The following is a 23,496-nucleotide window of genomic DNA, read 5'->3' on the forward strand; positions in this document are numbered from 1 at the left end:
GTATTGTAATCCTACCTGTACTTGTATTGTACCCCTATATAATGCAAAGGCCACCCCACGTTGGAGGTGTGCCACAAACCCTAAAACCCTTGTCTAATAAATGTAAGGTTCATTGCCCTACGAAGTATGCGTGGAGTCGATCATGTCTCCTTACTGGATGCTCATCGCCGCCTTGTGTCTCAAGCCCAGGCGCCCTTGATGGCGTATCTATTTTCAGCATAACTCCCCAGGTTTCATTCCGTTGCTTAATCTTAGGCGACGCCTCAAATGATTCAACATCCGTATCAACAATAACCAGCTCAGTGTTTTGTGGACGGTAAGGATTTTCGACACAGAAACAAGATCCTGCAGTTCTGTGAACCCTGACATGTTAAAATACGAAATGATGTATACAAAAGCACAAAAGATATGCATTCTAGCTAGCAGTTTTTACATTAGAGTTATCCTGGCTCGACCAACAAAACAGAGACTCTACTTCTCCAGTTAAGTCCGTCAGCAGAAATGCAGCTACGTCAATTACTTTTCAGAGCAACGAGCATTCTTCAAAGCCTCACGGGCTTCCCTGAAACCAAAATTATTTTGAAAAATATTAGCAGAAATTTGTGTACAGCCTCCTTGCCATGAAAGATTGATCACAACAAACACATGCACTAGAGAAATCAAATCTAGGCGCTCTTTCCCAGTGAAAACAAAAAATTACTCCTAGGATGTGTAGACTGGGAGGTACACCCTAGGAAGCGTGTAAACAAACTCTTCCCTTTCAATGAAATTCTCGAAAAAAAAAATTACTCCAGTTGAAGAAATCCAACCTACTTCTAGCTAAACGAACGCAAACAGACCCTGGATGACTGTATCCATGTGGTCCTCGTCTGGAGATGGAGGCCATCTTCCACTAAACAATTGCCCACGCAGAGAGGAAAAAGAATCGCATACACTCTAGAACGATGTAGATACATGTGTGAAACGATTTGTCCTTTTACTGAACATATGAAGCAGAAGACAGCATGAAACTTTTCACGTCATCAAAACATGGACCACTTACCTTAAAGCATTAGCAATATCAGTATTTGTAGGTTCAAGCTTCAAGCCATCAGCAAAAGAGTCACATGCTTTCTCATATTCCTATCGGTGGGCATCAGCAGATGATCAGTTCTGTGACCGCTTGATCAGGGATGCATGAAAAAAAATTACTGGGTTCTTTTTACCTTCAGTGCCATATAAGCTGCCCCTTGTCGGTAGCAGGCTTTTGGCCAAAAAGGTCGCACCATTCTGCACTGGGTAGCATCAGAGAGAGCAGCTCTTTTGTTCTCTCCCATGCGCAGCATGCAGAGACTCCTGTTTGCCAATAGGGTTGCATAATCATCTGGACTACATTCAAATTCCATTGCCTGTACACCAATCACATATAGTTTTTAGCACTACCTACAACAGAGTACCGATCAGGATACCGCTCAGGCATGTCATATTAATTGGCATAGAGATTTCTGTACAAAAACCACCAGCAAATGTTTTGGACAAGTTGATAAATATCGAGGTAAAAACTTGTGTATAACAGTACTCTGTTCCTCGGTCTTCTGAACACAACTGCTAATGTTAGAATACCTCGTAATTACTAAGCGGGTAGGATGGTTTAATAACAGTCAGATTTTTGTATGGGTTGAATCTAGGGTTAAAGTTTCGTAGTTTAAAATAAAATCGAACCATGGTTCGAAAACAAAATTCCTGCAGACATTTGATACTGTTCACGGTTCACATGAATTTTTAGCGTTCACATTTTAATTGGCACATTCTGCAGCTACCATAATCACGAAGGTCAACTTGCATCCCAATCAGCAAAAACTATGTTGGTAAAAATACCATAGGCCACCCTTCAACCAACAAAAAGAAAATATTTTTTAGCTGAACAAAAAGAACACTAAGTACAAACAATAGTATAACCACTGCAGCAAAATTCTGTATGCAAATCAGAAATATCACCATTTTTTATTATTCTATTTGTTCAGTCTGTAGAAATTTACCATGGAATCAGTAGCACATAAAAAATCATCTTCATTGACCATACAATTAGATATGTTGAAAAAAATGCTCCGCAAATATCTTCACTAATATAGTATATATTATGAGATTTTGGTGCTCAAAATATAAAAAATATTACTCCTCCGATCCATAGTAACTGTCGGAAGTTTAGTTCAAAGTTGAGCTACTTTGAACTGAGACCCCAACACTTATTATGGATGAGAGGAAGTACCTACTCCCTCCGTCCCGGTTCATAGGGCTTACGCGTATCCCTAGGTCGTAAATTTGGCAATGATAATACAACATATGTATTACAAAATATATATCATTAGAAATCTTAGATGTTCTACTTTCTAACGATGTAATTTTTATATTATAGAAATAATATAATGTTGGCCAAATTGACAACCTAGGAATACGCGCAAGCCCTGTGAACTGGGACGGAAGTAGTATTTTGAAATGGAGGGGTATCGATCTATTTACTAGCTATAATAGATGTCATCCAAGGGATGATCAAACATTACCAAGGGTGTTTGGTAGCAAAGTTTTTTTAAGTATTCTAAGAATACTATGGTTTCTGAAAATATGGTTTTCAATACTTTGAGGTGTTGTTTGGCTTTAACAAAAACTGCAGTATTATATACCATGGTATTAGCAAAAACTGTAGTATTTTGCACTATTAGAAAAGTAGTGGGGCCTCTTTTTCCATAACTGAATTATTTATTGCCTAGGAATGGAAATACTTTGGTTATAAAATACTTAGGTTTCTGAAAAACTTCACTGCCAAACAGAGCCTATCTTTTTGTATATCTTAAATGAAATAATTGAAGTATCTAACAACACAAGTTTTGCCAGAAAGAGGTACCATTATATGAAGCCTATTTAAGGTGTCAACAAAATATAGTGATGGCGCAGGTTAAATGTTTACAAATATGGAAAACATCTCCCAGTCGCTCACACAATAAAGATATGTCCTAGGACTTACACAAGTATACAGATGTCCCGCTATAATGTATTCCTCTCTCTTAAAAGCCTCTGAGGCTTGCTGTTTCAGTTCTCTTATTCTCATTTCACACTTTTGTTTATCCTGATCACAAAAGAGTTCTGGTTAGACTGAATATGTAGAAATAGCATGCAAGACATGGAACGTACAGATTTGAAAGTTTCAGCTTCCATAACCTTATTAATCACAAACACGTATAAATCAAAAAATTGTGCTATATTGTACAGCTAGAGAGTGAATTGTTTTCATTAAAAACTAATGTCTGGAAAAAAAACAAGTACAGTACAAATTGGCACAATAGCATCCAAGATAACTTGTTCAGTCTAGCAGAATACTAGTGACACAAAGGGTCATCCCGAAGACTAAAGTTTGCTAGTATAGTGATGGAAGGCACCAAATGTGTGATTGGCATATTTTGTTTGGAAACTGGAATAAATTTTAAAAAAAATCTAAACTAAGTTATTAAGAGAAAGTGCAGAAGAACAGAACATGAGAATGATAATGACAGATAGATAATACATGGAAGTGAGCATAGAAGAAAACTCATACCATTGGCTTCAAACCAAAGGATTTCACATGATAAATAATTCCATCTATACTCCATTCTGGCAGCGTTGAAATAGGAGAAGTTGAAGGGAATAACACTTCAACCATGTCCCTTTTGCTATAATAGGCAGCATACTCAATAGGCATTCTACCAAACTGCACGAGTAGAAATGGTTGACTTTATAAGTAATCATTCCCGATATAAATACAAATATATTGGGAAAAAAAAACTTTCCTCATTAATAATCGGGAAACAAAGTCTAATGCTCAGTTTGGCGTTGTGGTGGATTATCATAATCTCAACCAAATAGCAAGATGTAATGCACGGAGATTCAAAATGCAAGGAAAAATGATGTAACAGTCTTTTCATCCTTCCTAACTGAACTTGTAAGACATAGGTTAGGTTAAGTCCTATAACAGTAATAAACAAAGCTTCAACTACTATGCTTCTTGTATTGCATAAACTTGTCAAAACAGAATAGGACAAAGGTGATATTAACACAAAAATATACATGCAGGGCTCCTATGATTCATGGAATTTTCACGGGATTTGTGTAGGGTTGAGATCCTATGGAAACTTTACTGGGGAAGCTGTTAGATTCATGGGATCATATCTCATAGGAACTAATCCCATAGGAATCTTGCAATATAAATTTTAAAGGAAAATAGCATTAGGCCAGACCTCATAGAACATTCCTTCACCGCAATCAAAGAGAATTCCTCTTAATATAGGATGCAAGTAGACTGGATATCCCAATCCCATATGAATATGATTCCTACTACTATGCTTTTCCTATCCAGTGAATTAAAGGAACCCTAAAGGGGCAAAGGAAACCCTTACATAAGTAGCATTTTGAGTTTCTTTGGCAAGGCTATGAAGAAACTAGAGATTTTCATGATTCATAGTTTAACAGACGAGATGTCACATTCTGCAATTTACTCTCAAGAGATAAAAAAAACATAAAGAAATAATATTCAGCTAACTAAAAAACAGAGTGTATGCATTAAATGTAGGTCATTACAAGTTACAACAACAGAGAACAACAATAAAACTCACTTCATCTGGAATATTGGGGTTAGCACCAGCATCTAGTAAGCACTTCATGAGGGCAGGTGAGCCAAGTTTTGCTGCATATATCACGGTAGTGAAACCATTGCTGTCAACAAAATTCACATCAGCACCAGCCTGTGTAAATGAATAAATATTTGAAAATTTGAGTTAGTGCTTGATATATCATCCACAAAATAGGTACACACAAAGAAACTGAAGCTGCATATACAAACTATAGTTGAGAAATCTCCATAGGAAGAGTACGGACCTTAATCAGTAGCTTCATGCATCGCAACGATTTAGATGGCACGGGATCATGTATGACCCAGCGTAATGGTGTAAGAGATACTTTGGCATTGCTAGGCTGTGGAAAGTGGAAGAATCAATCCCTTACACTTGTCAAAGAAAAAGGGTCAATGGAAAATTTCTTTTGTGGAATGCAATGATATATATAATCAGTTCATAGTGTTTCCAATTGTTCATGTCTGAAGGAGACAAAAACTAATATGTCTACAGAAAGTTATACATAGCATGCACTTGTAAGAAACTGAGAAAAAAATAACTTCAAAGAACCTAGTACTGTCAATGTTGCAAACTTGCTGCTTCAAAAAACATAATTTAGTTCAGATAGGAGCACATGTACCACCTGCCAGAAGGTTTTTCAACGTGTTCTAGTCCCAAACAGGATATTCTTTCCAAAACAGACACAACAACGCAGTATTTTTCTTTTGCACAGCCAGTGAGAGAACCAAGAAACCGATGTCTTACATTTGCATGGTGCTCCAACAAAATCTTCATCGTGCCATGTTGTTTCTTCATAGCAGCTACCTGTAATGGAGTGCCACGAGCAGAATCTAAATCCACATCAATTCCCCTTGAAAGCAGCAATTCTACAACATCACAATGTCCTGGAAAAGGAAGTTTCAAGAGGAATTAATGAGACCACAATGTTTTCCAGCATGCAGTTGTCTTTGGCAATACATCTGCAATAAAAATGAACTCCGGAGCAGGTTTCAGTGTTTCTAACATGAACAGCCCAGTAACCTTCGGTTGCCAGTGATCCTACCCAGAACCAAATTTACGAAGGTGGTCGGACTGAGACTTAATTTTTCATTACCTTGGGAGTAGCAAAATCCATCAGTTTCAATCGTACAAGTTTACAATCAACACCGCCAATAACAAAGAATTGGAAATAATATGTCTCTATATTCCAAACCTCGAATTTCTTCTCCAAAAACTTGACGATGTTTCTTTTTCCATCAACCAAATCATTATATATGGGAGCAACATACGAACATATGGCGAGATATGCTGAACTAAAAAGGTTGACAAATAGAGGTGCCATGGTAGTCTACTATCACGATGCCAAAAGCAAAGGTTTGTAAACCTACACAACATGAAGTCCCGATGGTGTGTTTCCTGCTTGCTATACTCCTTGGGCTAAGTCTTTAAAATAAAGAAAGGCTTGCAGCCAGATCTTAAGGAAACAATCAATTGAGAAACAGAACCGATGTGGGAACTTGGACCAACCGATCTACTGCACTAATGCATGTATCTAGACGCGTTAATACATGTGTATCTAGACAAATCTGCGACATTTATTATGGAACAGAGGTTGTATTATAAATTGTTTGACTGGTACACCTGCTGACTTCTGGGCCCCGTTTTAAAAGCCTTGTCCCCAGATTATCAACGAATAGAGAAGCAATGAATAATAGGATGCTTACCTCATTGGAATTCTACGGGAATTTCAAAGTTTTACACAACCAGCTATCAAAGTGAGAGAATTTCAACAACATATTGCAGGATGTGACTGCAGATAGGGGTCACCCTAAGCCTAAGTTTGAGGTCTGCTATTGGGCCATAGTTGCCATGGCAACAGGCTGACAGAGTACTGAAGGAAAAGACAGCAAGAAGGTTGGAGGCATCAAAGAATAGAATCGCATCTCCGGACTGCCTCTCTGGTTCTTTTCCCCCCTGGAGATCTTCATTGGTATTATAGGACCTGATGCTTATATCTAGCTATGTGGAGCCAAAAATGACTTTGTATTCATTGCAATATGTGGCAAATGTATTGTTACCAAACATATAAGTTATGAGAGAGGAAGATACCTTGGCATGCAGCACCATGGAGAGGTAAAAAGTTTTTACCAACCAACGGATCGGCACCATGAGCAAGAAGATATTTCGTAGCAGCAGCTTTGCCAGCGAAAGCAGAATAGCATAGCGGGGTATCACCTGCAGCAGCAACAACAGAAATCATGAGGTCAGTGAACCCACACACCAACCAATGTCCAGTCCTCAGCTTCAACAAGACAAGAAAAGTTCATTCAGGGACATGACAACTGGCCATTTGCTGATATGAGAACCAATTGCGGAAACAGAACTCCCACTAATCCTAATGCAGCATGAAATGACTTTCCATATGTCATGTGTTAGCAGAAAAGAGCAAACAAGGCGCCAACATTTTGCCTGCAAGCACTGATAGAAGAGACGCCTAATATGCAGCACAGATATATTTATTTGGCTGAGAAAATCGATATAGTAACTTATACGGTGCATAGACTAATTTCTAGGCATGGTAGGATGCAAATGTTAACTTTTTCTCAGCTATATGTACATCTTGATTGGAGATGCAAACAGCATACGGCATCAATTTTGGAGCCAAAAGGTACGACTTTCAGAGCTGGAGGAGCTAACCCTTGCTCCTAATTAAGCCGTAGCCAGCACAGAAGAGTTAAAAACCGAGGAGATGGAGAATCGAGCCGAGGGGGACTGAATCGAACCTATGCTGTTGGGCTGGTTGACGTCGAGGCGGAGGTCCTCGACGAGGTACCTCAGGACGTCCAGCCGGCCATGGGTAGCAGCCATCTGCAGAAGGGTGTCGCCGTCGTCGTCCACCATCGCCGCCAAGAACGCGGCCTCGCTCAGGCCCCCCGGGTTCAGCGCCCGCGCCATCTCTTCGCGCACGCACACCGAGTCAAGCCAAGTCAGGTAGGAACCACAGGCGGCCGCCAAACCCTAAGTGTGAGATGGAGGGAGGGGTGGCTTACTCTTGAGGAGGCGGACGTTGCCGTCGCAGGCGGCGCCGAAGAGCTCGTCCTTCCGCTCCTGCTTCGACAATGCCTCCATGGCTGGCGTTGGAGCAGGCAGGTCGGTCGAAAATCGAAATGCGAGAGCCGCAGTGGGCTGCGGTGCGTGACTGCGCCGTTGTAGAGTGGACATCAGTGGGGGAAGAAGGGAAGAAAGAAGACGGACGGAGTGAAGTGATGGGCCGGTCCCGGTAAGAGTAGTTAGAGCATCTCTAACAGAGCCAGTAAAAGGCCCAAAACGGAAAAAATAACCGCCGTTTTACGGGTTCAGGGCGATCAGTGACCGAAAACGGCCCAAAACCGAAAATAATTTTTCGGGCTGCGTTCGGTTCGCTCCGTCGGCCTGTATTTGTAGGGGCCGACGGAGTGCGCGCGAGGGAACCTTCAGCTCGTCCCAACCGCCGCCGCCCCAGCTGATCTGTGCGCCCTCGCTTCCTCTGCGCCACCAACCTCCGATTTGTTCCCGATGAGTCTCGAATCGACCCCGCCGGCCACCGTTGCTACCCCGCCGGCGCCGGCACCGTCTCCCGTGCTCGCCGGAGCTTCCGCCGCTCCACCAACAATCCCGGCCACCGCTCCCACCCCTGTGACCCCCGCGGTCTCGTCGACGACTGCGGCGAAGAGGCGGCGCGCGGGAACGCATCTGCTCCCGCAAGCCGGTGCAGGGCGGTCCCCGGTGGTGGGTCGGCGGTGAAGCCGAAGGCCGTCCGTGCGAGACCGAAGAGTTCGGGTCCGAAAAGGACCAAAGTGAAGGCGGCGACTGGCCGTGGCCCCGCGCCTCCATGCCCATCTCCGCCTACGCCGCCGCCTCCGGAAGCCACCGCGACCGCCGCCCACGACGTGCTCGACGATGGCGCAGCAAGGTACACATGAACTCTTCCTCCGTTTTTCCATTGCAAATACGTACTGAGGCCTCGTCAAATTAGGAACGATTCCACCACGTACATGGAGATGTTAGGGGAGGTGAACATTAACCCACTCCCGCCATTCGGCAACGAGAACTACTGCGCGGAAGAAGGGGAAGAAGGGGACCAAGGGGACGAGGGGGACGAGGAAGAGGACGAAGGTGTGGTAGAGGTTGAAGACGCCACCTTGTGCCGAGCTTGGGCCTCCGTGGGGATGGATGTTGTCTCCGGCACGGATCAAACAGGCAAGCGCTACTGGCAGCGCATCGAGGACAAGTTCCACAAGCTCATGCCGCGCGTTCTCCATCCTGTCGATCGCACCTACCGATCCCTCCAAGATCGTTGGGACGCGATCAAACCGGCGTGTAGCCGGTGGGCAGCAGCAATGGACCAAGTGGTGTCCAATCCTCCTAGCGGCGCAACTGTCGACGAATATGTGAGTGCATATTTCAGAAAGCTAATTCTAGTTTTAGCGTCGGTGAGATATTGACGATTTGTTGGTTCCTTTTGCATATGTAGGATCACATTGCCGATGCTAGGTACATAGACATGGCCGGCAGCAAAGGCAAGAGCTTCACCATGCGTCATTGTTTTGATGTGCTCCAACACCTTCCCAAGTGGAAGTTGAGGGATGAAGAGGTCGCTCCGAAGAAGGCTGCGATGGTTGCGCTCGACGACACCGAGGACGGGAAGGATGGCAGGAACGCCGACAAGCCGGAGGGGAACAAGAAAGCGAAGGAAAGGATAAGGCTCGAGGGGGAGGCTGCATTGTTGAGGGACATGTTTGAAGGAGATATGCCCTAGAGGCAATAATAAAGTGGTTATTATTTATATCTTTGTGTTTATGATAAATGTTTATATATCATGCTATAATTGTATTAACCGAAACATTAGTACATGTGTGATATGTAGACAACAAAGAAGTCCCTAGTATGCCTCTTAAACTAGCTTGTTGATTAATGGATGATTAGTTTCATAATCATGAACATTGGATGTTATTAATAACAAGGTTATATCATTGTATGAATGATGTAATGGACACACCAATTAAGCATAGCATAAGATCACGTCATTGAGTTATTTGCTATAAGCTTTCGATACATAGTTACCTAGTCCTTATGACCATGAGATCATGTAAATCACTTATACCGGAAAGGTACTTTGATTACATCAAACGCCACTGCGTAAATGGGTGGTTATAAAGGTGGGATTAAGTATCCGGAAAGTATGAGTTGAGGCATATGGATCAACAGTGGGATTTGTCCATCCCGATGACGGATAGATATACTCTGGGCCCTCTCGGTGGAATGTCGTCTAATGTCTTGCAAGCATATGAATAAGTTCATAAGAGACCACATACCATGGTACGAGTAAAGAGTACTTGTCGGAGACGAGGTTGAACAAGGTATAGAGTGATACCGATGATCAAACCTCGGACAAGTAAAATATCGCGTGACAAAGGGAATTGGTATCGTATGTGAATGGTTCATTCGATCACCGAAGTCATCGTTGAATATGTGGGAGCCATTATGGATCTCCGGATCCCGCTATTGGTTATTGGTCGGAGTGAGTACTCAACCATGTCCGCATAGTTCGCGAACCGTAGGGTGACACACTTAAGGTTTGATGTTGAAATGGTAGAACTTGAATATGGAATGGAGTTCGAATATTTGTTCGGAGTCCCGGATGAGATCCCGGACATCACGAGGAGTTCCGGAATGGTCCGGAGAATAAGATTCATATATAGGAAGTCATATTCCAAGTTTGGAAATGATCCGGTGCATTTATGGCAGGTTCTAGAAGGTTCTAGAAAAGTCCGGAAGAAATCACCATGGAAAGTAGAGTCCCGGAGGGACTCCACCTTGCATGGCCAGCCAACCCTAAAGGGGAGGAGTCCAAGGTGGACTCCTCTAGGGTGGCCGGCCAACCCACCTCAAGGAAAGGTGGGAGTCCCACCTTGGGTAGGACTCCCTCCTTGAGTAGGTTTCCCACATATGGGAGGTTTTAGTGTTGGGGTCTTATTCGAAGACTTGGACTAGAACTCTTGGGGCTTCCACCTATATAATGAGGGGCATAGGAGAGGGGGCTGGCCACTTCAAGCCTCAGCCTTGGCCGCACCCCTTAGAGGGCCGGCTCCCAACCCCTCTCTCTCCCCAAACCCTAGCGGTCTCTCTCCTCCACCACATCCCGCACGCTTAAGCGAAGCTCCGCCGGATTTCTCCACCACCACCTACACCACGCCGTCGTGCTGTCGGATTCAAGAGGAGCTACTACTTCCGCTGCCCGCTGGAACGGGGAGGTGGACGTCGTCTTTATCAACAACCGAACGTGTGACCGAGTACGGAGGTGCTGCCCGTTCGTGGCGCCGGAAGCGATCGTGATCAAGATCTTCTACGCGCTTTTGCAAGCGGCAAGTGAACGTCTACCGCAGCAACAAGAGCCTCATCTTGTAGGCTTTGGAATCTCTTCAAGGGTGAGACTCGATACCCTCTCGTTGCTACCGTCTTCTAGATTGCATCTTGGCTTGGATTGCGTGTTCGCGGTAGGAAAATTTTTGTTTTCTATGCAACGTTATCCTACGAGTGGTATCGAGCCGTGTCTATGCATAGATGGTTGCACGAGTAGAACACAATGGTTTTGTGGGCGTTGATGCTCTTGTTATCTTTAGTTTGAGTACTTTGCATCTTTGTGGCATAGTGGGATGAAGCGGCCCGGACTAACTTTACATGACCGCGTTCATGAGACTTGTTCCTCGTTCGACATGCAACTTGTATTGCATAAGAGGCTTTGCGGGTGTCTGTCTCTCCTACTATAGTGAATATTCAATTTACTCTTCTATTGACAACATTAGTATCACCGTTGTGGTTCATGTTCGTAGGTAGATTAGATCTTACTCGAAAACCCTAAACCACGTAAAATATGCAAACCAAATTAGAGGCGTCTAACTTGTTTTTGCAGGGTTTGGTGATGTGATATGGCCATGATGTGATGATGAATATGTATGAGATGATCATTATTGTATTGTGGCAACCGGCAGGAGCCTTATGGTTGTCTTTAAATTTCATGTTGAGTAGTATTTCAAAGTAGTTGTAATAGTTGCTACATGAGGTGAACAATCATGAAGACGGCGCCATGGACCTTGACGCTACGCCGACGATGATGAAGATCATGCCCGTTGATGATGGAGATCATGTCCGTGCTTTGGAGATGAAGATCGAAGGCGCAAAGACTAAAGGGCCATATCATATCACATATGAATTGCATGTGATGTTAATCCTTTATGCATCTTATTTTGCTTAGATCGCGACGGTAGCATTATAAGATGATCCCTCACATTAATATCAAGATAATAAAGTGTTCTCCCCTCGTATGCACCGTTGCACGGTTCGTCGTTTCGAAGCATCTCGTGATGATCGGATGTGATAGACTCAACGTTCACATACAACGGGTGTAAGCCATGTTGCACACGCAGAATACTTGGGTTTGCTTGACGAGCCTAGCATGTACAGACATGGCATCGGGACAACGGAAACCGAAAGGTTGAACACGAGTCATATGGATGATATGATCAACATGTTGATGTTCACCATTAAAGCTACATCATCTCACGTGATGATCGGTTTTGGTGTAGTGGATTTGGATCGTGTACCACTTAACAACTATGAGGGATGTTGTATTAAGTGGGAGTTCATTAGTAATTAGATTAAAACATGAACTAATTATCATAAACATAGTCTGAGTAGTATTTTGAATTAATTTTGTAGTATTGGCATCCGTTTTCTACCATGCGCTAGTCTTGTTATTGAGATAGAAATACTGTTAAAATTTGACAAGAAACTTTACGGATTGGTACCGTATTGTTAAAAGAATCAAGAAATGATTAAGTCCTATTGCAAATTTTTAGTAAACCTCACATTGTTGATTCAGAGAGCTATGGTTTCAATTAGTACCTAAAGTTATCTTGTCTCCGTGAAACTTGAAGTTCAAACCTGTTTGAAAAGTAAGGAGCTGAAAATTTAGTTTTCAGAAATAATCAAGGTATGAGATATATATGATATCTAAGACCTTATTGCAAGATGATAGAATATAATTTGGTGAGACTACATAAACTCATAAGTTTTATGGGAATGTACGAAGGTTGAAGACGCAAGGCGTCTCAATCCTCCAACTATTGGGGCACTAATAATATTCGCATATCCATGAAGTTATCATCCTTAGTATGCACCGTTGCTAAGACTCGTCGTTTCGAAGCATCACGTGATGATCGGGTGTGATAGATTCTACGTGTGCATACAACGGGTGCAAGCCAGATTTGCACATGCGAATACCAAGGTTAAAACTTTACGAGCCTAGCATGTACAGACATGGTCTCGGAAAGTCGTCATGATATAATGGATAAAATTATGAGTGAAATTGTTCATCATATTACAAAGTTACTAATAGTGAAATCTGAAACACTTGTGATATGATGATCAACTTAAAGTAAGAACCTCAAGGTTATTGGTATTTGACCAACAAACCTAGAAGTTAATAATGTTAAAGTGTTTTTCTGAATAATGAGGAAAGCTAAAAGAGAAACTGCAAAAGATATTTTGGCAAAAGAAAAGAAAAGACTAGAAAGTCTAGCTCAGGTGTATATAAATGATATACATGTTATGGTTGTATTCCTAGTTAAGTCACACTATGAAATTATTGGGTATAAGTACTATATTGGTTGGTATGAAGTGTCATACAAAAACAACGCAATACAAGAATACTATGGCCTAAGTGACTGATAAGGAATTTGGTAATAATGCACGTCTGGAACATAATAAAGTGTTATTATGTTTGTCGTTGGCATTCTACCTAACTCTTAGAATTTATAATAAAGAGCTTAATAAATTGTTATTTTGCTCTGGTCAAATAAAAACAATGAGTTGTTCAAATTATGACATTACTCCATGTACGATGGATAAGTTATTATAAATCTTAATGGTGAAACACACACACATAATACTGACGCTAAAATGCCATAAGGAAAATGATTTGAATTCCACTTATTTGTGGAACCGCCATTTAGGTCATGTTAGAAAGGAACGCATGAAGGAACTCCATGCAAATGGATTTTTGGAGTCATTTGATTTTTTGAATCGTTTGGCGCTTGCAAAATCTTTTCTAAAAAGTAATGACTGAAATACCGTTCATAGGCCAAGAGTTGAACGGGCAACTAACTTAGTGAAAACATACATAATGATATATGTGGTTCATTGGGCATAGTTGTGTGCGGGAGATTCTTCTACTTCATGAAAACTTCCAACAATAAATTGAGTATATATGTGGATATATTCAATAAGGAAGAAGTTTGAAACATTTGAATGGATTCAAATAAATTTCAGCATGAAGTGGAAATCATCGTAATAGAAAAATCAAATATCTATGATTGGATCATGGTGGAAATATTTGAATTACGAGTTTTAGCGAACATCTAAGAGAGTTATGAAATTGTTCTACAACTCACGTTTCTTGGAGTATCATAGTGATGATGAAGTATCCAAGAGATGTATCCAAACCTTGTTGGATCAATGATGAGATAAGATATTGACGCCATTATATTTTTGTGGATTATGCTTTAGTGACTACCGCTTTTACACTGAATAGAGCATCATCATGATCCGTTGAAATGACACCATACGAGTTATGGCATGGGTATGAACCCTGATAGTCTTTTCTTAAATTTTGGTATGCATAGCATAAGTAAATAAGTTTACAACCAAAATCGGATGAATGTCTTTGTTGGTTATCCCGGAGATTTGATTGGGAATTCTTCCCACGAGACAAAGACAAAAGTGTTTGTCAATGTTTCTTATTTCCGAGAAATTGTTTCTAGTGAAGTATTTGAGTGGGAGGACAATATAATTTGATAAGGTTTATGAACCTGAGCATAATGATCAGAGTAGCGCAGCATCGGAAATTGGTTCCGAAGCGACCACGACGATCATGGCTCCCATGACTACAAAGTGTTTTAGCCATGGAGATCAAAATACATATTTAACCTTGTAGGTATGGTTAACTTTGTGATCAAATAAATGATTTGTGGACAAAGGATTGATTGTGAACAATGATAAACCAACTACAAACAAAGAAGTTATGATGGGCCCTGACTCCGTTAAAATGGCTATACACCATGAAATCCAAGATAGATGAATACTTTTTGAAAGTAAATGGATCTATAAAATTGATGGACTTGGATGAAATATCCTTGAAAGAAGCTCGACTTGTCGAAAAGTTGTTTACGACAAAGTTCAAAGAGTTGACTACGATAAGATTAGATCTTCCGTAGTAATACTTATAGTCTATGTGGATTATTCTAGTAATCACTACATATTTCTTTTATGAGATATGCTAGTAGGATGGCAAAATACATTTCTTATCAGAAGAGTGTATTAAAAGTGTATACAAGATACAACCAAGAGTTTTGCTAGTCCGTGGAATACTAGATAGGTATATAAACTTCAATTGGATGAAGTGAGTATCGAGGAGTTGGAATCTTCACCAGATGAAATAGTCAAAGAGTTTTTGATTTCATCAGAAACGATGAAGAGGCTTGCATTTGCAAGAAATTAAGTGGGAGCGCTGAGACATATTTATAATACTTTATGTAGATGACATATAGTTGGTTGTAAATGATGTAATTATTTAAAAAGGTTTCATTGAGAAATTAACTTCAATGAAAAGATATGGACTGAAACAAATTTAGTGTCAAGATCTATAAAGATAGATTGAAACACATAATAAGTTTAAGTCAAAGTACATAGAATAGATATTGAAATAGTTCAATATAGAAATATTAAGAAAATATTCTTGTCATATGAAGTTTTTACAAGACTTGAGTGTATCTGACACTCAATGAGTAAAAACACATGAGTGATTTTAGATCACAATTAATATGTACACAATCAGATGTCCTGTGCTCTAAAATGTTAGGAGCAATGATTCATGTGATGATCATTGGACAAACGAGTAAGAATATCCTCGTGTGCTTTAGAAGAACCAAGGATACATATATAGTTTTATATGAGGTAATGACAAACAAATCGCTGTAAGGTGTTGCACCGATATTGGTTTGGTCACATATAAAAATAAATTTCAATCTCAATTAGGCTAAGTGTTATTTAAAAAGGTAGCACAATGAGATAGAAGTTGTCTATGCTAGATTTAGAAGAGTTCTAAATATTGTGACGGATTCTACAAAAGAAGGCAGAGTATGTCATTGTTTTGACAATGACATAGGATGTTAAGTCAAGAGGTTCTTTGAGAACTTGGAGTAGTTCCGACGAGTCGAACTTTGAAGCTATATTGTGTGTGACAATATTAGTGACATATTTCAGACCGCGGAATTAAGGTTCCACCAGAAGACCAAACATATTTTAATGCTGACTCATTTGGAAATGAGTGATGTGTTGAGACGCAAATGAATTACAAAATACATACGTTTCTGAGCAAGTCAGATCCGTTGACTAAAACCTCTCCTGTGAGCAAAACATGATAAAGCACCATAAGGCCAAGGTGTTATATCTTTACAAATGTAAACTAGATTATTGACTCTAGTGCAAGTGGGAGATCGAAGGAGATATGCCCTAGAGGCAATAATAAAGTGGTTATTATTTATATCTTTGTGTTTATGATAAATGTTTATATATCATGCTATAATTGTATTAACCGAAACATTAGTACATGTGTGATATGTAGACAACAAAGAAGTCCCTAGTATGCCTCTTAAACTAGCTTGTTGATTAATGGATGATTAGTTTCATAATCATGAACATTGGATGTTATTAATAACAAGGTTATATCATTGTATGAATGATGTAATGGACACACCAATTAAGCATAGCATAAGATCACGTCATTGAGTTATTTGCTATAAGCTTTCGATACATAGTTACCTAGTCCTTATGACCATGAGATCATGTAAATCACTTATACCGGAAAGGTACTTTGATTACATCAAACGCCACTCGCGTAAATGGGTGGTTATAAAGGTGGGATTAAGTATCCGGAAAGTATGAGTTGAGGCATATGGATCAACAGTGGGATTTGTCCATCCCGATGACGGATAGATATACTCTGGGCCCTCTCGGTGGAATGTCGTCTAATGTCTTGCAAGCATATGAATAAGTTCATAAGAGACCACATACCATGGTACGAGTAAAGAGTACTTGTCGGGAGACGAGGTTGAACAAGGTATAGAGTGATACCGATGATCAAACCTCGGACAAGTAAAATATCGCGTGACAAAGGGAATTGGTATCGTATGTGAATGGTTCATTCGATCACCGAAGTCATCGTTGAATATGTGGGAGCCATTATGGATCTCCGGATCCCGCTATTGGTTATTGGTCGGAGTGAGTACTCAACCATGTCCGCATAGTTCGCGAACCGTAGGGTGACACACTTAAGGTTTGATGTTGAAATGGTAGAACTTGAATATGGAATGGAGTTCGAATATTTGTTCGGAGTCCCGGATGAGATCCCGGACATCACGAGGAGTTCCGGAATGGTCCGGAGAATAAGATTCATATATAGGAAGTCATATTCCAAGTTTGGAAATGATCCGGTGCATTTATGGCAGGTTCTAGAAGGTTCTAGAAAAGTCCGGAAGAAATCACCATGGAAAGTAGAGTCCCGGAGGGACTCCACCTTGCATGGCCAGCCAACCCTAAAGGAGAGGAGTCCAAGGTGGACTCCTCTAGGGTGGCCGGCCAACCCACCTCAAGGAAAGGTGGGAGTCCCACCTTGGGTAGGACTCCCTCCTTGAGTAGGTTTCCCACATATGGGAGGTTTTAGTGTTGGGGTCTTATTCGAAGACTTGGACTAGAACTCTTGGGGCTTCCACCTATATAATGAGGGGCATAGGAGAGGGGCTGGACACTTCAAGCCTCAGCCTTGGCCGCACCCCTTAGAGGGCCGGCGCCCAACCCCTCTCTCTCCCCAAACCCTAGCGGTCTCTCTCCTCCACCACATCCCGCACGCTTAAGCGAAGCTCCGCCGGATTTCTCCACCACCACCTACACCACGCCGTCGTGCTGTCGGATTCAAGAGGAGCTACTACTTCCGCTGCCCGCTGGAACGGGGAGGTGGACGTCGTCTTCATCAACAACCGAACGTGTGACCGAGTACGGAGGTGCTGCCCGTTCGTGGCGCCGGAAGCGATCGTGATCAAGATCTTCTACGCGCTTTTGCAAGGGGCAAGTGAACGTCTACCGCAGCAACAAGAGCCTCATCTTGTAGGCTTTGGAATCTCTTCAAGGGTGAGACTCGATACCCTCTCGTTGCTACCGTCTTCTAGATTGCATCTTGGCTTGGATTGCGTGTTCGCGGTAGGAAATTTTTTGTTTTCTATGCAACGTTATCCTACAAAGTTTGATCAAATGATGAAGTCGAAGGAGGTGATAGCGACCAAGACTTTAGAGACCAAGCGTGTCATCATCGAGACGAAGAAGGAGGTGAACCTTGCAAAGCTTGAAGCCAGCCGAGAGGAAGCAAAGACCAAAGCCAAGTTGGAGGAGATGAGGATCGATGTGAAGAAGGCCAAAGCAACGAAGCTACTATTGGCCGAAGAGAGGGCAATCTTGATGATGAACACGAAGGAAATGAATGAGGTTCAGCTGGAGTGGTGGAAGGAGACCTCGGCGGAGATCACGGCGAGGCGAAGAGCTGCTCGTCAAGAGGCAACTCTGCTGCCGATGTGCCTCCAGGAGGTGGTGCCGATGTGACTCCAGGAGGTACTGCCGATGGTGCTGATGGCGGTACTGCCTATGTTTGATGCCGGCGGTTAGATCTGATGGTGAACTATGAACTGTGTCATTTGGTTGTGTCATTTGATGTCTGTACTATGAACTATGCATGATTTGTTTGTGTTTTAAACGTTCAGCTTTGATCGACATATGCAAATCAATTTCATAAACCTTGTTTTTATGGGTTCGGAAGCCCCAGGCGCAGAACAGAGCCCGTAACGAAAACTGAAAAAGAGCATCTCTAACAGAGCCCGTAAAAAGTGGAACCGAAAAACACGAGTTCGGTGCACCGAACTCGTGTTTACGGGCCGGAAAATGGCAGGCGCAGAACAGAGCCCGTAAATTCCGTTCAAATTGAACTTTTTCGGCGGATTTATGAGTTCGAACCGAATCGCGTGTAGAATAGAGCTCGAAAACATGGACCGGCCCGTTAAAGAAGTTCAGGGCCCCGAGAAATTCCCCGCACGCCCCATATTAAAAGGGGCCGCGGAGGGGAGTTCGGTTCGTAAACCTTACTCCCCTTCGCCTCACTCCCGCCGCCGCCTGCCTCCGCTCCGGCGAGCGATTTCGCCTCCTCCGACGTCGCTCCGCCGCTTCGGCCACCACCCTTCCATTCGAAATGGGCCGTTTAAGATGCGTGGGTAGAGAAGGTGGCCGAGTCGGCGGCGGAAGATCACCTCGGCGTCCACCGGGTGCACGGGCGGCCGACGGCGCATGGAAGCGGGCCGGTCGGAAGTGGCCGGAACTAATGGCGCGCCGTCAAGCGCGCGAGGAGGTGGCTGCGGAAGGAGAAGCGGAGGCGCCCCCGCTGCCGGCTCGTGCAGCCCGCCGCTGCCGGCGCTGCCCCTGCACGGCAACGACGATGACGACGTCGATGGGCCGCCTCTAGGCTGCAGGAGCACCTCCGAGGCGGCGGCCGTCGAGGTGGCGGCCGTCGAGGTGGCGGCGCTCATCGTCGCCTAGGAGGAGCCGGCGACCAAAAACCCTCCGTCGATGACATTAAGCGCCCCTGTGACAGTATAGTCACTCCGGGGACTAAATCTAGTATAAACTAGTTGATTCTCCGCGCGTTGCTGCGGACATTTGAGATGATTTTCATAAACGCCAAAGCATGAGTAACATACGAATACAATGCTCATTTCTATCACATTGCTGGAGGACATTAGTGCAACACATAAAGATATGTAAAAGGTGTGCTCAAGTTAATCGTTTAATCAAAAAATATTTAGAATAAGGCCCAATTTAATCAGGTAATATGGATGAAAACAACCTTGAGTAAGCTCCAGTAGTTGCATCGCGAGATCAAAAAATGTAAACACAACTTTGTTCATACACTCCCTCAAAGGCAAATTGCGTGCATAATTCTGTAGCATAAGGAAACTCTTGATTCAGTGAACCCATAATCTTATTTCCTGATTTCAAACAGCAACAATAATACTATTAGTAGAATTTAATCAGGTAATATGAATGAAAACAACCTTGAGTAAGCTCCAGTAGTTGCATCGCGAGATCAAAAAATGTAAACACAACTTTGTTCATACACTCCCTCAAAGGCAAATTGCGTGCATAATTCTGTAGCATAAGGAAACTCTTGATTCAGTGAACCCATAATCTTATTTCCTGATTTCAGACAGCAACAATAATACTATTAGTAGAACTGCAACATGATGGGCAAGATAATAACCATTGATTTAACTTGTCGCCATTTGCAGCGATGACTGTTCAGAAGACATATTCAGCAAGGATACATGTGTACAGTGTACTTGCGGATTGGCTTCGATGTGGTGATTGACGAATGGAAGCCAATCAAGTCTACCAGCTTCGCAGGTGTCCGATGGTCCGCCGTGTCGTCCGCCAGGGGACGTCCCCATGCTGCCTTGCATTCTGAAACGACCCGATGCCAGTTACTACTTAATCTGAATCAGGGAAGTTCAGAAGAATAAAAACGAAGCCGGACTGCAGCCTGACCAGCGCCTCACCTTGTTTCTAGACCATACCTTCTCACGCGCTGTTGACAATCCTTCAGTCCTTTCGTTTGCGCGCCATGTGTCACGCGCACATCTCGTGAAGAGCCGCCGGCGATGAGTAGGAGTCTGGCACTCCGGCAGGTGGACAAAGCGCTGGGTGGCGGCGGTCGGTAGTGTTATGACTTGTAGAACTGTTTCTACTTGCGGCAACGATCTGTAGTATTACCTGCAGGTGTTAGACTGTGCACACTCCAATGGCATCGTTGCTGACAGCAATCCGCCGTGCAAAGGTGCTAGAGTAGTTGTACTGCTGTAGTGGAGATGGAAAGTTTGCATCGAGGGAAGATTATGTAATGCCTCGGCAGCCGTACAGCTTCCAATCAATTAAAACTGGAAGGCAATACGTTTCTCGAAAAATAAAAATAAGTGGGTTCTAAATGCGGTGGTAGTGGGGACAGAAAGAGGGTCTCTCGTCGTTTGGTTTCTCTGAAGGATGACTACTGCGCACTTCATCATGAGGGTTGGATAGTTAAACGCGATCATGTACAAAAATCCAGTGCATCTATATTTGATCAACTGGCTATGGTTATTTGAGGTGATGTGGCTTATTGTAGAAGCAGCTTGCAAACATTAAATACACATAGTGGGGATCAACTTTATAGATATTATAGATTAGGCCCCTAGTATACAATGTAGGTCCAAGATGCATGTATTTTTGCCCCTAGTATTGTAAATTATGAACGAATTCAGCTTGATCGGATGAAATCGAGTGCAATCGCGAGTTTCAATTTCCCGCGACGTTTGATTTCCGCGTTTCGGTTCACGTTTTCGGTTTCTATTCTGCGCCGTGACTAAATCCGCTCGCAATTTATTTTTCGGAAGATTAAACTCACTTTTTTCGGTTCGGAACATAAGGCTCCGCTAGAGATGCTCTAAGCAAATCAAGTGCTCGGCCCAAGTGCGGAGGTTTTTTCTTCTCCCTTTCATGTTTGGGGATTCTGCTAAAAAATTAACTGCACTATTTGATGATGCTAATAGAGTTCAAATTTTAATGATCTGCCATTTCGAAGTTGAAATTTTCCCAACCTTCTACCTAATAAAAGAGTCACGGCACCCCTACTGGGATAGCTTATAGGCGTGCGGTGTAGCACAAAAAAACATTACATGAAAGAAAGCCTTTTCTTCTACTCACTTCAACCCAAAATTATTGTTATGATTTTAGTTCAAATTTAAACTTAAAGACGATATGTATTTTATATTGGCGGGGAGTAATATAAAATCAATAATACTCAGACTTTCTAACTTATGAACTATACCTTACACCTGTTGGATCTCGTCGTAATGATCTTTCTGTCGGTTGATCAAATATCGTTTGCCTTAGCCACTTCTTTCGCCCGTCTCCCTTTTCTCATGCCTCGAATCTTTGGATTTTTCTCCTCATCCCCCACTCACATCCACATCCACGAGTCATAGCCATCGCCCCTCCAAGGTGATATTAATTCATTTTGTTCCTGCACTATTTGATGATGCTAATAGAGGTTAATTTTTAATGATCTTCCATTTAGAAGTTGAATTTTTGCGATTTTAATTCAAATATAAACTTAAACATGATAGGTATTTTATATTGGTGGGAGCAATGTAAAATCAATAAATACCTAGAGTTTCTAATTTATGAACTCGTTCGGTAAAATACCTTACATGTGTCAGATCTCGTCGTAATAATGTTTGTGTCGGCTGATCAAATATCGTTTGCGTCAACCATGTCTTCCGCCCCTCTCTTTTTTCTCCTTCTGCGAAACTTTGGATCTCTCTTCCCATGACACACGCACGCGCGCGCACGCACACACACATCCGTGTCATCGACATATCCCCCTCCATGACACTCCACTATTGTCCCATCGGTGGTGTGTCACCACCATCCCCACCCCACCCAAGTTGTGTTATCGTTGTATCAATCCTCGATGCACCGTTGTTGCATTGGATACTTAAATTATTGTTGAAGTTCATTTTTCTAAGCTCATACTTGAATTATTAGGGACAATAAAACTGGGACAAGAGAAAGCACTCTCACGACCTCTATGATTTTAGCCCGTCCGATGGCCCTCACTGATAATAATTTCTGAACGTTATTTGCTGTTAAGACCGCAGTGGGCCGCATGTCCCTAAGGAAAATCAGCCTTGTCTTGTTAACTGGGCCTTAAACGCCCCACTAAGGCCCATCTGGGTGTGAACATCGAGCATCGCCTCCTCCCTCCCCGATGTTTAGCGACCTGAGCGAACACCAGTGCACCGCCGCCCTCTCCCACCACCGCCACCGCGGACCAGGACCTCGAGCGGATGATCTTGAACCAGATCGCCACCACCAGCGGCTTCCAATTGGGGATCCAGAAGCAGCAGCTCCCTGCAGACGCGAAGCTCGGCGCCCTGATGAAGGAAGATCATGCCAGCACGGCGACGGCTAGGCGGATCCTAGGGATGGACGGGCCGGGCGAGGTGCCGGCAGTTATGAAGGATCCGGGCCGAGGGGCCTGGCAGTAGGAAGAAGGAGAAGGACACGACGCTATATCCTTTCTCTTAAGAAAACATCATTTGATTGTCCATCTGATAGTTGTACACAAGTTGCAGTTGTTAAGATCTGATGAAAATCGATATGCGCTTCAACCCCATTTCCTATTTAATGCCTACACTTCTCTTTACAAAATCTGGGTGCAATATGAATTACTAGTTTTTCTTCCTGGGAGTCCTTCTAGCTCCATGCTTTATCTATTTATGCAGAACAAATGTTGTTGAATTGCAGCTTGAAGTGAAGCGGGCAGTATGTTTCCTACCGACTATACAAACTTTCATGCTTAGGACATCTAGATAAGAGCTTTGTCTGGTTGTGCAAGGTGATGGTTTCATTAAGTGGTCATCATTTTTTATTGCAGTGCAGGGCGTTTTTCGTTTTTCTAACATCATTTTTTTCATGCAGGGAGAAGAACACCAATGACAATATTATCCAGTTTGTTTTCATCAAGTACCGATGCAAGGTTTCATACCATTACATGACATGTGAGTATGTGACACATTGACTGCTTCAGAGGGATTGTAATATATATGTTTATCTCCAAAAATGGTATTTGGTTACATCGGCATTCCAG

At 42.7% G+C, this 23,496-nt stretch overlaps 1 protein-coding gene across 2 annotated transcripts; it reads right to left on the reverse strand.

Moving 5' to 3' along the window:
- Window positions 1–346: 346 nt before the first annotated feature.
- Window positions 347–7,764, reverse strand: LOC124650184 (ankyrin-3-like). Of its 2 annotated transcripts, XM_047189734.1 has the most exons (11): window positions 7,670–7,764; window positions 7,403–7,576; window positions 6,729–6,854; window positions 5,385–5,524; window positions 4,885–4,980; window positions 4,623–4,751; window positions 3,569–3,721; window positions 3,002–3,103; window positions 1,206–1,388; window positions 1,043–1,122; window positions 347–562 (listed from the first exon to the last, which is right to left on the reverse strand). In XM_047189734.1, the coding sequence occupies exons 1-11, from the start codon at window positions 7,746–7,748 to the stop codon at window positions 517–519; spliced, it is 1,308 nt and encodes a 435-aa protein (XP_047045690.1). In that variant the 5' UTR covers window positions 7,749–7,764; the 3' UTR covers window positions 347–516. The 2 variants fall into 2 exon arrangements, with proteins under 2 accessions (XP_047045690.1, XP_047045691.1); XM_047189735.1 differs by lacking the exons at window positions 347–562; window positions 1,043–1,122 and having other exon boundaries at window positions 1,251–1,422.
- Window positions 7,765–23,496: the final 15,732 nt, after the last annotated feature.

The sequence above is a fragment of the Lolium rigidum genome, chromosome 4 (genome assembly GCF_022539505.1).
Source record: "Lolium rigidum isolate FL_2022 chromosome 4, APGP_CSIRO_Lrig_0.1, whole genome shotgun sequence".
NCBI classification, from domain to species: Eukaryota; Viridiplantae; Streptophyta; class Magnoliopsida; order Poales; family Poaceae; genus Lolium; species Lolium rigidum.